The sequence below is a fragment of the Pseudophryne corroboree genome, chromosome 4, assembly GCF_028390025.1.
Source record: "Pseudophryne corroboree isolate aPseCor3 chromosome 4, aPseCor3.hap2, whole genome shotgun sequence".
NCBI lineage: Eukaryota > Metazoa > Chordata > Amphibia > Anura > Myobatrachidae > Pseudophryne > Pseudophryne corroboree.
Window position 1 is genome coordinate 680,617,698 of NC_086447.1, and position 15,179 is coordinate 680,632,876.

Here is a 15,179-nt window from a genome sequence, read left to right on the forward strand (position 1 = left end):
CGTAGTGGATGCTGGGGTTCCTGAAAGGACCATGGGGAATAGCGGCTCCGCAGGAGACAGGGCACAAAAAGTAAAGCTTTTCCAGATCAGGTGGTGTGCACTGGCTCCTCCCCCTATGACCCTCCTCCAGACTCCAGTTAGGTACTGTGCCCGGACGAGCGTACACAATAAGGGAGGATTTTGAATCCCGGGTAAGACTCATACCAGCCACACCAATCACACCGTACAACTTGTGATCTAAACCCAGTTAACAGTATGATAACAAAAGGAGCCTCTGAAAGACGGCTTCCTACAACAATAACCCGATTTTTGTAACAATAACTATGTACAAGTATTGCAGAATAATCCGCACTTGGGATGGGCGCCCAGCATCCACTACGGACTCCGAGAAATAGAATTATCGGTAAGTAAATTCTTATTTTCTCTATCGTCCTAGTGGATGCTGGGGTTCCTGAAAGGACCATGGGGATTATACCAAAGCTCCCAAACGGGCGGGAGAGTGCGGATGACTCTGCAGCACCGAATGAGAGAACTCCAGGTCCTCTTTTGCCAGGGTATCAAATTTGTAAAATTTTACAAACGTGTTCTCCCCCGACCACGTAGCTGCTCGGCAGAGTTGTAATGCCGAGACCCCTCGGGCAGCCGCCCAAGATGAGCCCACCTTCCTTGTGGAATGGGCATTTACATATTTTTTGCTGTGGCAAGCCTGCCACAGAATGTGCAAGCTGAATTGTACTACAAATCCAACGAGCAATAGTCTGCTTAGAAGCAGGAGCACCCAGCTTGTTGGGTGCATACAGGATAAACAGCAAGTCAGATTTCCTGACTCCAGCCGACCTGGAAACTATATTTTCAGGGTCCTGACAACATCCAGCAACTTGGAGTCCTCCAAGTCCCTAGTAGCCGCAGGCACCACAATAAGCTGGTTCAGGTGAAACGCTGACACCACCTTAGGGAGAAACTAGGGACGAGTCCACAGCTTTGCTCTGTCCGAATGGACAATCAGATATGGCTTTGTGAGATAAAGCCGCCAATTCTGACACTCGCCTGGCCGAGGCCAGGACCAACAGCATGGTCACTTTCCATGTGAGATATATCAAATCCACAGATTTGAGTTGTTTAAAACAATGTGATTTTAGGAATCCCAAACTACGTTGAGATCGCCCAGTGCCACTGGAGACATCAAAAAGGGGTTGTATATGCAGTACTCCCTTAACAACTTCTGGACTTCAGGAACTGAAGCCAATTTCTTTCTGGAAGAAAATCGACCGGTCGAAATTTGAACCTTAATGGACCCCAATTTGAGACCCATATACACTCCTGCTTGCAGGAAATGTAGGAATTAACCTAGTTGAAATTCTTCCGTGGAGCCTTCCTGGCCTCACACCATGGAACATATTTTCACCTAAGCGGTGATAATGTTGTGCGGTCACCTCCTTCCTGGCTCTGACCAGGGTAGGGATGACCTCTTCCGGAATGCCTTTTTCCCTTAGGATCCGGCGTTCACCCGCCCTGGCGTCAACGCAGCTGCGGTAAGTCATGGAACAGACATGATTCTTGCTGAATCAAGATCCTTTCTAGTATCTCTTGAAGTTCCGGGTACCAAGTTCTTCTTGGCCCAAACCGGAACCCCGAGTATAGTTCTTACTCCTCTCCTTCCTATCATTCTCCATACACTGGGTATGAAAGGCAGAGGAGGGAACACATACACCGACTGGTACACCCACGGTGTTACCAGAGCGTCCCAGCTATTGCCTGAGGGTCTCTAGACCTGGCGCTTCATGTGGGACGCCATCATAACCACCTTTGGTCTTTCCCAACGGTTTACAAACATGTGGAAACTTCCAGATGAAGTTCCCACTTTTCCGGGTGGAATTCATTTATGCTGAGGAAATCTTCCTAGTTGTCCACTCCCGGAATGAACACTGCTGACAGTGTTATCACATGATCTTTCGCCCAGCGAAGAATCCTTGCTGTCATTGCCCTCCTGCTTCTTGTGCCGCCCCGTCTGTTTACGTGGGCGACTGCCATGATGATGTCCTACTGGATCAGCACCGGTTGACTTTGAAGCAGAGGTCTTCCTAGGCTCAGAGCATCGTAAATTGCCCTTAGCTCCAGTATATTCATGTGGAGAGAAATCTCCAGACTTGACCACACTTCCTTGGAAATTTCTTCCTTGTGTGACTGTTCCCCAGCCTCTCAGGCTGGCATCCGTGGTCACCAGAACACAGTCCTGAATGCTGAATGTGCTGCCCTCTAGAAGATGAGCACTCTGCAGCCCCCACAGAAGAGACACCCTTGTCCTTGGAGACAGGGTTATCCGCTGATGCATCTGAAGATGCGATCCGGACCATTCGTCCAGCAAATCCCCCTGAAAAGTTTTTGCGTGAGATCTGCCGAATGGAATCGCTTCGTAAGAAGCCACCATTTTTCCCAGGACTCCTGTGCATTGATGCACTGATACTTGGCCTGGTTTTAGGAGGTTTCTGACTAGGTCGGATAACTCCCTGGCTTTCCCCTCCAGGAGAAATACCTCTTTCTGGACTATGCCCAGAATCATTCCTAGGAACAGCAGACGTATCATCGGAAAACAGCTGCGATTTTTGGAATATTTAGAATCCACTCGTGCTGTCGTAGAACTACTTTAGATAGTTCTTTTCCGACCTCCAACTGTTCTCTGGAAACTTGTCCCTTTCAGGATATCGTCCAAGTAAGGGATAATTTAGATGCCTTTCTTCTTTTAAGAATCATCTTTTCGGCCATTACCTTGGTAAAGGCCCGGGGTGCCGTGGATAATTCAACGGCAGCGTCTGAAACTGATATTGACAGTTCTGTATCACGAACCAGAGGTACCCTTGTTGAGAAGGGCAAATTTGGACATGGAGGTAATCCTTGATGTCCAGGGACACCATATAGTCCCCTTTTTTCCGGTTCTCTATCACTGCTCTGAGTGACTCCATCTTGATTTGAACCTTTTTATGTAAGTGTTCAAAGATTTCAGATTTAGACTATGTCTCACCAAGCCGTCTGGCTTCAGTACCACAATATAGTGTGGAGGACTAATACCCTTTTCCTTGTTGTAGGAGGGGTACTTTGATTATCACCTGCTGGAAATACAGCTTGTGAATTTTTTTCCAATACTGCCTCCTTGTCGGAGGGAGCCGTTGGTAAAGCAGGCTTCAGGAACCTGCGAGGAAAAAATGTCTCGACTCTCCAATCTGTACCCCTGGGATAATACTTGTATGATCTAGGGGTCAACTTGCGAGTGATCCCACTGCGCGCTGAGACTCTTGAGACTACCCCCCCACTGGTGGAGGGCTTCTTTTCCTGGGAAGGGGCTGCCTGCTGCAGTCTACTTCCCTTTCCTCTATGTCTGGGCAGATATGACTGGCCTTTTGCCCGCTTGCCCACATGGGAACGGAAGGATTGAGGCTGAAAAGACAGTGTCTTTTTCTGCTGAGATGTAACTTGGGGTAAAAAGGTTGGATTTCCCAGCTGTGGCCGTGGCCCCCAGGTCCGACGGACCGACCCCAAATAACTCCTTCCCTTTATACGGCAATACTTCCATGTGCCGTATGGGATCTGTATCACCTGACCACTGTCGTGTCCATGACATCTTCTGGGAGATATGGACAACGCACTTATCTTGATGCCAGAGTGCAAATATCCCTCTGTGCATCTCGCATACATATATATAGAATGCATCCTATTAAATGCTCTATATCAATAAAATATTTTTAGTCAGGGAATTCGACCAAGCCAACCCAGCACTGCATCTCCAGGCTGATGGCGATCGCTGGTCGCAGTATAACCACCGTCTGTGTGTATATACTTTTTAGGATATTTTTCCAGCTGCCTATCAGCTGGCTCCTTGAGGGCGGCCGTATTTGGAGACGGTAACGCCACTTGATAAGTGTGTGAGCGCCTTATCCACCCTAATGGGTGCTTCCCAACGCGCCCTAACTTCTGGCGGGAAAAGGTATAACGCCAATATTTGCTATCGGGGTAAACCCACGCATCATCACACACTTCATTTTATTTTATCTGATTCAGGAAAAACTACAGGTAGTTTTTTCACTTCCACATAATACCCTTTTCTGTGGTACTTGTAGTATCAGAAATATGTAACAGCTCCTTCATTGCCCTTAACGTGTGGCCCTAATGAGGAATACGTTTGTTTATTCACCGTCGACACTGGATTCAGTGTCCGTGTCTGTGTCGACCGACTGAGGTAAATGGGCGTTTTTTATAAAAAAACCCTGACGGTGTTTCTGAGACGCCTGGACCGTTACTAATTGTTTGTCGGTCGTCTCATGTCGTCAACCGACCTTGCAGCGTGTTGACATTCTCACGTAATTCCCTAAATAAGCCATCCATTCCGGTGTCGACTCCCTAGAGAGTGACATCACCATTACAGGCAATTTCTCCGCCTCCTCCAGCATCGTCCTCATACATGTCGACACACACGTACCGACACACAGCACACACACCTGGAATGCTCTGACAGAGGACAGGACCCCACTAGTCTTTGGAGAGACAGAGGGAGAGTTTGCCAGCACACACCAAAAAACGCTATAATTACATAGGGACAACCTTATATAAGTGTTTCTCCCTAATAGCATCTTTATATATATATTTATATCGCCAATTTGTGCCCCCCCTCTCTGTTTAAACCCTGTTTCTGTAGTGCAGTGCAGGGGAGAGCCTGGGAGCCTTCTCTCCAGCCTTTCTGTGAGAGAAAAAATGGCGCTGTGTGCTGAGGAGATAGGCCCCGCCCCTTTTACGGCGGGCTCGTCTCCCGCTCTTTAGTGAAGTTTGGCAGGGGTTAAATATCTCCATATAGCCTCTGGGGGCTATATGTGAGGTATTTTTAGCCAGTATATAGGTTTACATTTGCCTCCCAGGGCGCCCCCCCCCAGCGCCCTGCACCCTCAGTGACAGCGTGTGAAGTGTGCTGAGAGGAAAATGGCGCACAGCTGCAGTGCTGTGCGCTACCTTTAGAAGACTGTCAGAGTCTTCAGCCGCCGATTCTGGACCTCTTCTAACTTCAGCATCTGCAAGGGGGCCGGCGGCGCGGCTCCGGTGACCATCCAGGCTGTACCTGTGATCGTCCCTCTGGAGCTAATGTCCAGTAGCCAAGAAGCCAATCCATCCTGCACGCAGGTGAGTTCACTTCTTCTCCCCTCAGTCCCTCGTTGCAGTGATCCTGTTGCCAGCAGGACTCACTGTAAAATAAAAAACCTAAGCTAAACTTTCTCTAAGCAGCTCTTTAGGAGAGCCACCTAGATTGCACCCTTCTCGGCCGGGCACAAAAATCTAACTGGAGTCTGGAGGAGGGTCATAGGGGGAGGAGCCAGTGCACACCACCTGATCTGGAAAAGCTTTACTTTTTGTGCCCTGTCTCCTGCGGAGCCGCTATTCCCCATGGTCCTTTCAGGAACCCCAGCATCCACTAGGACGATAGAGAAAAAATATTTTTAGTCAGGGAATTCGACCAAGCCAACCCAGCACTGCATCTCCAGGCTGATGGCGATCGCTGGTCGCAGTATAACCACCGTATGTGTGTATATACTTTTTAGGATATTTTTCCAGCTGCCTATCAGCTGGCTCCTTGAGGGCGGCCGTATCTGGAGACGGTAACGCCACTTGATAAGCGTGTGAGCGCCTTATCCACCCTAAGGGGTGTTTCCCAACGCGCCCTAACTTCTGGCGGGAAAGGGTATAACGCCAATATTTGCTATCGGGGTAAACCCACGCATCATCACACACTTCATTTTATTTTATCTGATTCAGGAAAAACTACAGGTAGTTTTTTCACTCCCACATAATACCCTTTTTTGTGGTACTTGTAGTATCAGAAATATGTAACACCTCCTTCATTGCCCTTAACGTGTGGCCCTAATGAGGAATACGTTTGTTTATTCACCGTCGACACTGGATTCAGTGTCCGTGTCTGTGTCGACCGACTGAGGTAAATGGGCGTTTGTTTAAAAACCCCTGACGGTGTTTCTGAGACGCCTGGACCGGTACTAAGTGTTTGTCGGCCGTCTCATGTCGTCAACCGACCTTGCAGCGTGTTGACATTTTCACGTAATTCCCTAAATAAGCCATCCATTCCGGTGTCGACTCCCTAGAGAGTGACATCACCATTACAGGCAATTTCTCCGCCTCCTCCAACATCGTCCTCATACATGTCGACACACACGTACCGACACACAGCACACACACCTGGAATGCTCTGACAGAGGACAGGACCCCACTAGCCCTTTGGAGAGACAGAGGGAGAGTTTGCCAGCACACACCAAAAAACGCTATAATTACATAGGGACAACCTTATATAAGTGTTTCTCCCTAATAGCATCTTTATATATATATTTATATCGCCAATTAGTGCCCCCCTCTCTGTTTAAACCCTGTTTCTGTAGTGCAGTGCAGGGGAGAGCCTGGGAGCCTTCTCTCCAGCCTTTCTGTGAGAGAAAAAATGGCGCTGTGTGCTGAGGAGATAGGCCCCGCCCCTTTTCCGGCGGGCTCGTCTCCCGCTCTTTAGTGAAGTTTGGCAGGGGTTAAATATCTCCATATAGCCTCTGGGGGCTATATGTGAGGTATTTTTAGCCAGTATATAGGTTTACATTTGCCTCCCAGGGCGCCCCCCCCCAGCGCCCTGCACCCTCAGTGACAGCGTGTGAAGTGTGCTGAGAGGAAAATGGCGCACAGCTGCAGTGCTGTGCGCTACCTTTAGAAGACTGTCAGAGTCTTCAGCCGCCGATTCTGGACCTCTTCTAACTTCAGCATCTGCAAGGGGGCCGGCGGCGCGGCTCCGGTGACCATCCAGGCTGTACCTGTGATCGTCCCTCTGGAGCTGATGTCCAGTAGCCAAGAAGCCAATCCATCCTGCACGCAGGTGAGTTCACTTCTTCTCCCCTCAGTCCCTCGTTGCAGTGATCCTGTTGCCAGCAGGACTCACTGTAAAATAAAAAACCTAAGCTAAACTTTCTCTAAGCAGCTCTTTAGGAGAGCCACCTAGAATTGCACCCTTCTCGGCCGGGCACAAAAATCTAACTGGAGTCTGGAGGAGGGTCATAGGGGGAGGAGCCAGTGCACACCACCTGATCGGAAAAGCTTTACTTTTGTGCCCTGTCTCCTGCGGAGCCGCTATTCCCCATGGTCCTTTCAGGAACCCCAGCATCCACTAGGACGATAGAGAAATGTCTTATATGCAATTTTGCTTTAATTTACTTTAATGTTTTCTTCCCGATACTTGGCACCTCTTTGCTGTCACCAATTTTCCAATTTCAGGAGAAATCTTATTGGATGTGATAAGTTTTAAAACTGAACAGCATATCAGTGTGAGCTGGGAGTTGTGTTATTCCCCCTCATATATCACTGTATAGTCCCCTTTTCTCTATATAATAATAATAATAACAACAACACATATCAGCGTGAGCTGGGGGTTGTGTTATTCCCCCTCTTATATGACCGTAGAGTCCCCTCTCCTTTATATAATAATAATAATAATAATAATAATAATAATAATACCACATATCAGTATGAGCTGGGAGCTGTGTTATTCCCCCTCATATATCACTGTATAGTCCCCTTTCCTCTATATAATAATAATAATAATAACAACAACACATATCAGCGTGAGCTGGGGGTTGTGTTATTCCTCCTCTTATATGACTGAAGAGTCCCCTCTCCTTTATATAATAATAATAATAATACCACATATCAGTGTGAGCTGGGAGCTGTGTTATTCCCCCTCATATATCACTGTATAGTCCCCTTTCCTCTATATAATAATAATAATAATAATACTAGCACATATCAATGTGAGCTGGGAGCTGTGTTATTCCCCCTCATATATCACTGTATAGTCCCCTTTCCTCTATATAATAATAATAATAATAATAATTAAACACATATCAATGTGAGCTGGAAGCTGTGTTATTCCCCCTCATATATCACTGTATAGGCCCCTTTCCTCTATATAATAATAATAATAATAATAATAATACTAGCACATATCAGTGTGAGCTGGGAGCTGTGTTTTTCCCCCTCATATATCACTGTATAGGCCCCTTTCCTCTATATAATAATAATAATAATACTAGCACATATCAGTGTGAGCTGGGAGCTGTGTTTTCCCCCCTCATATATCACTGTATAGGCCCCTTTCCTCTATATAATAATAATAATAATAATACTAGCACATATCAGTGTGAGCTGGGAGCTGTGTTTTTCCCCCTCATATATCACTGTATAGGCCCCTTTCCTCTATATAATAATAATAATAATAATAATAATACTAGCACATATCAGTGTGAGCTGTGTTTTTCCCCCTCATATATCACTGTATAGGCCCCTTTCCTCTATATAATAATAATAATAATAATAATAATACTAGCACATATCAGTGTGGGCTGGCAAATGTGGAAAATGTGTTCCTTCCAAACCCTCTGTTCTTCCAGTCCAGCCACATGCCCCTCATGTCCCCTCTTGCTCCTTGTGTCACCTCCAGCCCTCTGTGTCTATTCAGCCTCCAACCACTCTGCCATCCCACTCTAATTTACCTTCTGCTTAGATTAGAGTGGATTCTTTTGCTCCTTCTCCAGGTCCAGCAAAATCGCGGGCAGACGGGCACACACAAACATGGCACTGACATGCGGGATGTGGTGGGGAGGCAGAGCTTGGTGGAGTCTGAACTCTAGACCCAGCCGGTCATGCACAGCAGTTCCCCTGTGGACATTTTCCTCATCTACGAATGCTGCCCAAACAGAGCTGAGCTCCTTTCGCAGCAGCCAGTGGTGGGCCGCATACAAATGTTTTGACAATAGTAATCCGCGAGTTTCACATGTCGGGTCTACTGTGTCAAGCCCAATGATTTTCCCTTGTATCGTTCTTGTATAGGCATGCAGTAAAAATGGCTGTAATATGTGCAGGGTCTATAATTACATGCACAGCTAAGGAAAACCTACAATTCCACCACTAAGCACTGAACTAGATGCAGCACAAGTATTAGTTAATACGTGGTATACTGCTCATTTCCTTTGAAAACTAGAAGCCACTATCTCCTAGCCACAAAACAAGTGTCACGCAGAGTTACACTGATGCTATTTTTGTGGTCACAGTAGATGTGCAGTTGTGCCTGCTCTATTTTCCATATGGCTCTGAAAGATGTAATGTAATACACTACTAAGCAGGTGATGATTTAATGTGAAAAGATAGATGGATAGATAGATAGATAGATAGATAGATAGATAGATAGATAGATAGATAGATAGATAGATAGATAGATAAATATTAATGCTTTAATTTTCATTTCATTTAAGCGTAAGTAAAATGGAAACCATTAAGCAAAATTGGGAGAGGTTTGACCATGACTTTGAGGCACATTCCACATGGATTTCAGAAAAGGAAAAAGAACTAAGTAACCTAGAACTATCCAGTGTTTCACCAGAGATCCAAGTTGCACGAATCCAGGTGACATTTTTAAAAGTTTGCTGTATCGCTTAGCATAAATTTACAGAAATCTGAAACACAGTTTACTGTATTCTAAAGGGATCAATCAAGGTTTAGTTGTTATCTGTTCAGTGTAAGATAGACAATGCAAGCATAAGTCTTATTGGGTGCGTTTTACTGCAAATTAAAGTTGCATTAATTTAAATATAATATATATATATTGCAGTAATTATGTTTGCAAAAGTTTTTATACCATGCCATTACAGTGGCTTGCAAAAATATTCAATCCCCTAAAAAGTCAACAGATTTGTTTGTATTACAAATGATTCTTACACAGGTTCTTCCAGACATTATTTTTATTGTGAATTAAAATGTCAGATACTGTAGCTTGCTATTTGCAGATTTAAAAAAAAAAAAAATACTGTTTGCATAAAGTGTTCAACCCCTGTGCTATGGAAGCTCCAAGTTTAGACAGATGAAAGACATCACCCTAACAACTGCCTTTCTATTAGCCTGTACCTGCGAATCATTAAAAGGTCAGGTTGTATGGATAAAAGCCCTCCTAAATCCAATAACTTTGGCCATACAGTGAATCTGAAGGAAAGCTGTGAAGATGAAGACCAAAAAGCATTCAAAGAACATTAAAGATAAAGTTATAGACATGCGCAATATAATAGAAGGCTACAAAATAATATCCAAGTGCTTGGATATCCCAGTGACCACTAATGGAATCAACTGTGAGGAAATGCAAGATGCATCATAGCACCCACTGCCTGGGCACAGCCCCTCAGAATCCCGCATAACAGCAAGAAGGAGACATGTGAGGGAGCAACAGAAATTCCAACTATTGTTTTGATGGAGAAACTGAGTCCAGTGGTTGAGTTGAAATGAAGGTGCACCTGCTAACCATGTCAAGAGCTCTGCATACAGCTGGTCTGACCGGGAGGGTGGCTAGACAGAAGTCATTACTAAAGAAACACCACATCAAAGCACGTATGTAGTATTCCAGGATAATTCAGAGTAATAAAGCTAAAATGTGGGAAAAAGTTTTGTGGTCAAATGAGACAAAAATAGAGCTTTTTGGTCCCAGTTCAAAATGCTATATGTAGTGCAAAATTAACGCAGCTCATTCCTTAGAAAACACCATCCCCAGCAGTGGTGTATAGGGGTGGCAACATCATATTGTGAGGATGCTTGTCCTCAGCAGGGACTAGGCATTTTGTTCAAATTGAAAGATGGATGGACAGTGCAAACATACAGGGAAATACTACAAGACAACCAGCTTAAGTCTGTTAGGAGAAACCAATCCTTGGGAGAAAGTTCACCTTTCAGCAGGACAGTGATGCCCAGCACAAGGCCAGATCAATACTGATGTGCTTGAACAATGAAAAGATGAATGTTCTACCTTAGTCAAAGTTGAGACTGTGTGGTACTTTTTGAAAATTGCAGTCCACAAGCATCATCCCACCAACCTGAACAACGACTCAAAGCTGTTATAGAAACAAAGGGTGGTTCTACCAAATACTAATGGGTGACAGGTGCCACCTATATATGTACTCTCCTCGCAGCAAGGTGAATTTCCAGGCACCCTACAAGCTGGAGACCGGTGCCATTGTTGCTGCGACTGGGACACCCTCCTACCCACCAGCTTTCCACATAACCCTTGTACTATCATGCAAATTAGAGCAACCTAATAATTCTTATATACACGATTTTCCGCCTTGACTGACATACAGATATGGCCACGCTCATTTTACCTGCGTCACAACTGCACAGTCACACGTGCTGCGCCGAGCCGCTGGTGTCCCTTAGTGCGCTGAGCTGTGACTAGGTACGCAGCCAACTAATTCCTATGGGCGTGCATACGCGCATCATAGTCGTGAGCACACTAGTCACGCCTGATTTGCCGCAGATAAGACGCTCGGTGGCAATGCTGAGCATGGCTACATCTGTAAGCAGTTGATTTTTAAAGTAGAATAATCTACAATTGGAGACTGATATTCAATAAGTAGAAACACTTGCTAAATATTCATCTAAGATGCACGTATTCATGCAAGTGTAAGTGAAAAGTAAAATGTTCTGCTTTGATAATTTCATTTTAAAATGATGCTGTATAAACAGGAATCTATGTTGGGTTATTTATTATTCAAGTAATTCTTAACAAGTTAATGGTAAAATTATTTTCTATAGGAAATTATTAAGGAGCTTCAGGATAAAAGCAATGAAATAGCAGACCTTGAAGCCCAGTGTCACACCTTTGCTGAATTTGTTAGCTCTGCAGAGATGGCGCGTATAAAAGCTCGGCTGTCTCAGATGGTCAAGTATTGGGATGGGCTCAAAGAACATGTGCAACGACTGGAAGAAAGTATCCTGGGCAATGCTGAACAGCAGCAGAAGTTTGATGACACAGTGAAACAGGTAAAGCATTGATTAGAAAAACACACTCTTATAAATGGTGTCACTCACTAGTACTGCAGATATTAGGGATAAACAAAATCATGTGGCCTGGAGCATCTATATAGGCATGACAGTTATTCAGGATCTTACTGTTTTTTTGGCTTTGAAATACAAGTATTGACAGTTATTGTCTTTTTATTATTGAGATAGATACCTTTTAACACATGTAATATAGCTGATTATGAAATTAATGTTGTGATCAAGAAAGTTAGCAGTGATGACAAAGGGGAGAATAATTGAAAACGTCCCATTCTAATTTGGAAAATAGTTGCATAAGCGCTGGACTTATTCTGGGTGATTCTACTGAGGTAAAGATGTTAAAGACCTCTGTAACATGCCCAGGTTGCTGACTCGGGAAGGTGGGGGAGAGCTTTCAAACCTCAGAGAGAGATAAAAGTGTGGAGAGAGGAAGTACCAACCAATCACCTTCTAACTGTCATTTTCCAAACACAAAGGTTTGATACATATCACCTTTTATTTTTGGTCAGTTTCCTGCTAGCTGACATGCTGGGTTCTCACTGTTTTTTCTGAAAAAATGAGTTGTTTCTTTTTACTGTGGAATAGTTACGTAATGTTACCAGGTGGTTGTGGAGGGTGGGGTGCCCTGTCTGTCCAGTAGTTAGGGAGAGTTTGTTAGTAATTAGCAGCATAACTTTTAGGCTGAACCACAAGAACAATTTTGTGACCTCACAACTCAACATTTCAGGGCAAGTCGAGTTCACGTGACTGGTGGTCGGGAGACTGCTGCTCACCATACCGACGCTGGTATGCCAGCTTTTAGATGCCCGGCGGGGAGAGGAAGGGGGAGAGTGCAACAAAGCCCCTTGCAGGCTCGCTGCACTCGCCACACTTCGGGCTTGCTGCGCTTATCACACTGCGCTCGCCACAAGTTCTATTCCCACTCTATTCCCACTTGCTGCGCTCATCAGACTGCGCTCGCCACAGGTTCTATTCCCCATGGGTGTTGTGGACACCCATGAGTGGAAGTAGTCCCTGTCAGTCGACATGCCGACTGTTGGGATTGTGAGGGGTCGGGATCGTGACGTCGGTATTGTGGAGACCGCCGGTCACATAACTACATCACATCAGGGCAGTTTCCCCTTCTGCGAAGAGGCCAGCTTACGCACTGTCATAGTTGTTTAGTGTTTGTTCCAATTTACTACTTGTGGGGGCAGTCTTACTCTTACTATGGGGGTAATTCCAAGTTGATCGCAGCAGGATTTTTGATAGCAATTGGGCAAAACCATGTGCACTGCAGGGGAGGCAGATATAACATGTGCAGAAAGAGTTAGATTTGGGTGGGTTATTTATTTCTGTGCAGGGTGAATACTGGCTGCTTTATTTTTACACTGCAAATTAGATTGCAGATTGAACACACCCCACCCAAATCTAACTCTCTCTGCACATGTTATATCTGCCTCCCCTGCAGTGCACATGGTTTTGCCCAATTGCTAACAAAAATCCTGCTGCGATCAACTTGGAATTACCCCCAATACCCACTGATTTTTATTAAACCTGGCACATCATGCCATTGTTTTCTTTACAGGTACAGAATTCTTTGGAGAAAATTGAAGCGTCCCTGGCTTGTCCTATAAACAACTGCTCCTCTGCAGCAGAAACTTATAAAGTTCTGCATTCCCATCAGGTAATACCTTGTTAGCATCTGGGTATTTAATAATCGATTCAAATATACCCACCCACACACAGTGTACACAAGTTTATGATATCACGTACACTGCAGAGAGTTGGCCAGGGGCAGACAGCTGGCTGCTGTGCATGGCCTATATGCCTCTCCACTCTCCAAGCAGCCGGGCGCACTCCACAAGATGAACGCAGGTGTCGTCAGGGGAGCAACTGTGCTTGTTAGAATAAAACTGAATAAAACTGAAAAAATAAGAATTTACTTACCGATAATTCTATTTCTCGTAGTCCGTAGTGGATGCTGGGGACTCCGTCAGGACCATGGGGAATAGCGGGCTCCGCAGGAGACAGGGCACATCTAAAAAGCTTTTTAGGTCACATGGTGTGTACTGGCTCCTCCCCCTATGACCCTCCTCCAAGCCTCAGTTAGGTACTGTGCCCGGACGAGCGTACACAATAAGGAAGGATCTTGAATCCCGGGTAAGACTCATACCAGCCACACCAATCACACCGTACAACTTGTGATCTGAACCCAGTTAACAGTATGATAACAAAACGAAGTAGCCTCCGAAAAGATGGCTCACAACAATAGTAATAACCCGATTTTTGTAACAATAACTATGTACAAGCATTGCAGACAATCCGCACTTGGGATGGGCGCCCAGCATCCACTACGGACTACGAGAAATAGAATTATCGGTAAGTAAATTCTTATTTTCTCTAACGTCCTAGTGGATGCTGGGGACTCCGTCAGGACCATGGGGATTATACCAAAGCTCCCAAACGGGCGGGAGAGTGCGGATGACTCTGCAGCACCGAATGAGAGAACTCCAGGTCCTCCTTAGCCAGAGTATCAAAATTTGTAAAATTTTACAAACGTGTTCTCCCCTGACCACGTAGCTGCTCGGCAAAGTTGTAATGCCGAGACTCCTCGGGCAGCCGCCCAGGATGAGCCCACCTTCCTTGTGGAATGGGCATCTACATATTTCGTCTGCGGCAGGCCTGCCACAGAATGTGCAAGCTGAATTGTACTACAAATCCAGCGTGCAATAGACTGCTTAGAAGCATGAGCACCCAGCTTGTTGGGTGTATACAGTATAAACAGCAAGTCAGACTTTCTGACTCCAGCCGTCCTAACTATATATATATATATATATATTTTTAGGGCCCTGACCACGTCTAGTAACTTGGAGTCCTCCAAGTCCCTAGTAGCCGCAGGCACCACAAGAGGTTGTTTCAGGTGAAAACGCTGACACCCCTTCATGAAGAAACTGGAGACGAGTCCCAGTTCTGTCCTGTTCAAATGGAAAATTTTAATATGGGCTTTTGTAAGACAAAGCCGCCCATTCTGACAATCGCCTGGCCGAGGCCAGGGCTAACAACATGGTCACTTCCCATGTGAGATATTTGTCAACAGCATGGTCACTTTCCATGTGAGATATTTCAAATCCACAGATTTGAGCGGTTCAAACCAATATGATTTTAAGAAATCCCAACACTATGTTGAGATCTCACGGTGCCCCTAGGGGCACAAAAAAGCTGTATATGCAATACATCCTTTACAATCTGGACTTCAGGAACAGAAGTCAATTCTTTCTGGAAGAAAATCTACAGGGCCGAAA

At 45.3% G+C, this 15,179-nt stretch overlaps 1 protein-coding gene and 1 long non-coding RNA gene across 15 annotated transcripts in view; one reads left to right on the forward strand and one right to left on the reverse strand.

Annotated features, from left to right (window-relative positions):
- SYNE1 (spectrin repeat containing nuclear envelope protein 1) overlaps positions 1 to 15,179 on the forward strand; it is a 965,679-nt gene that overhangs the window by 465,800 nt on the left and 484,700 nt on the right. For all 14 annotated transcript variants that reach the window (XM_063917854.1, XM_063917860.1, XM_063917859.1 and 11 more), the window contains 3 exons: positions 9,330 to 9,480; positions 11,650 to 11,877; positions 13,463 to 13,561. In XM_063917854.1, the coding sequence (XP_063773924.1) occupies positions 9,330 to 9,480; positions 11,650 to 11,877; positions 13,463 to 13,561 (478 nt within the window). The remainder of the gene's footprint in view (positions 1 to 9,329; positions 9,481 to 11,649; positions 11,878 to 13,462; positions 13,562 to 15,179) is intronic.
- LOC134910151 (uncharacterized) overlaps positions 1 to 15,179 on the reverse strand; it is a 107,267-nt gene that overhangs the window by 84,957 nt on the left and 7,131 nt on the right. The window lies entirely within an intron of this gene.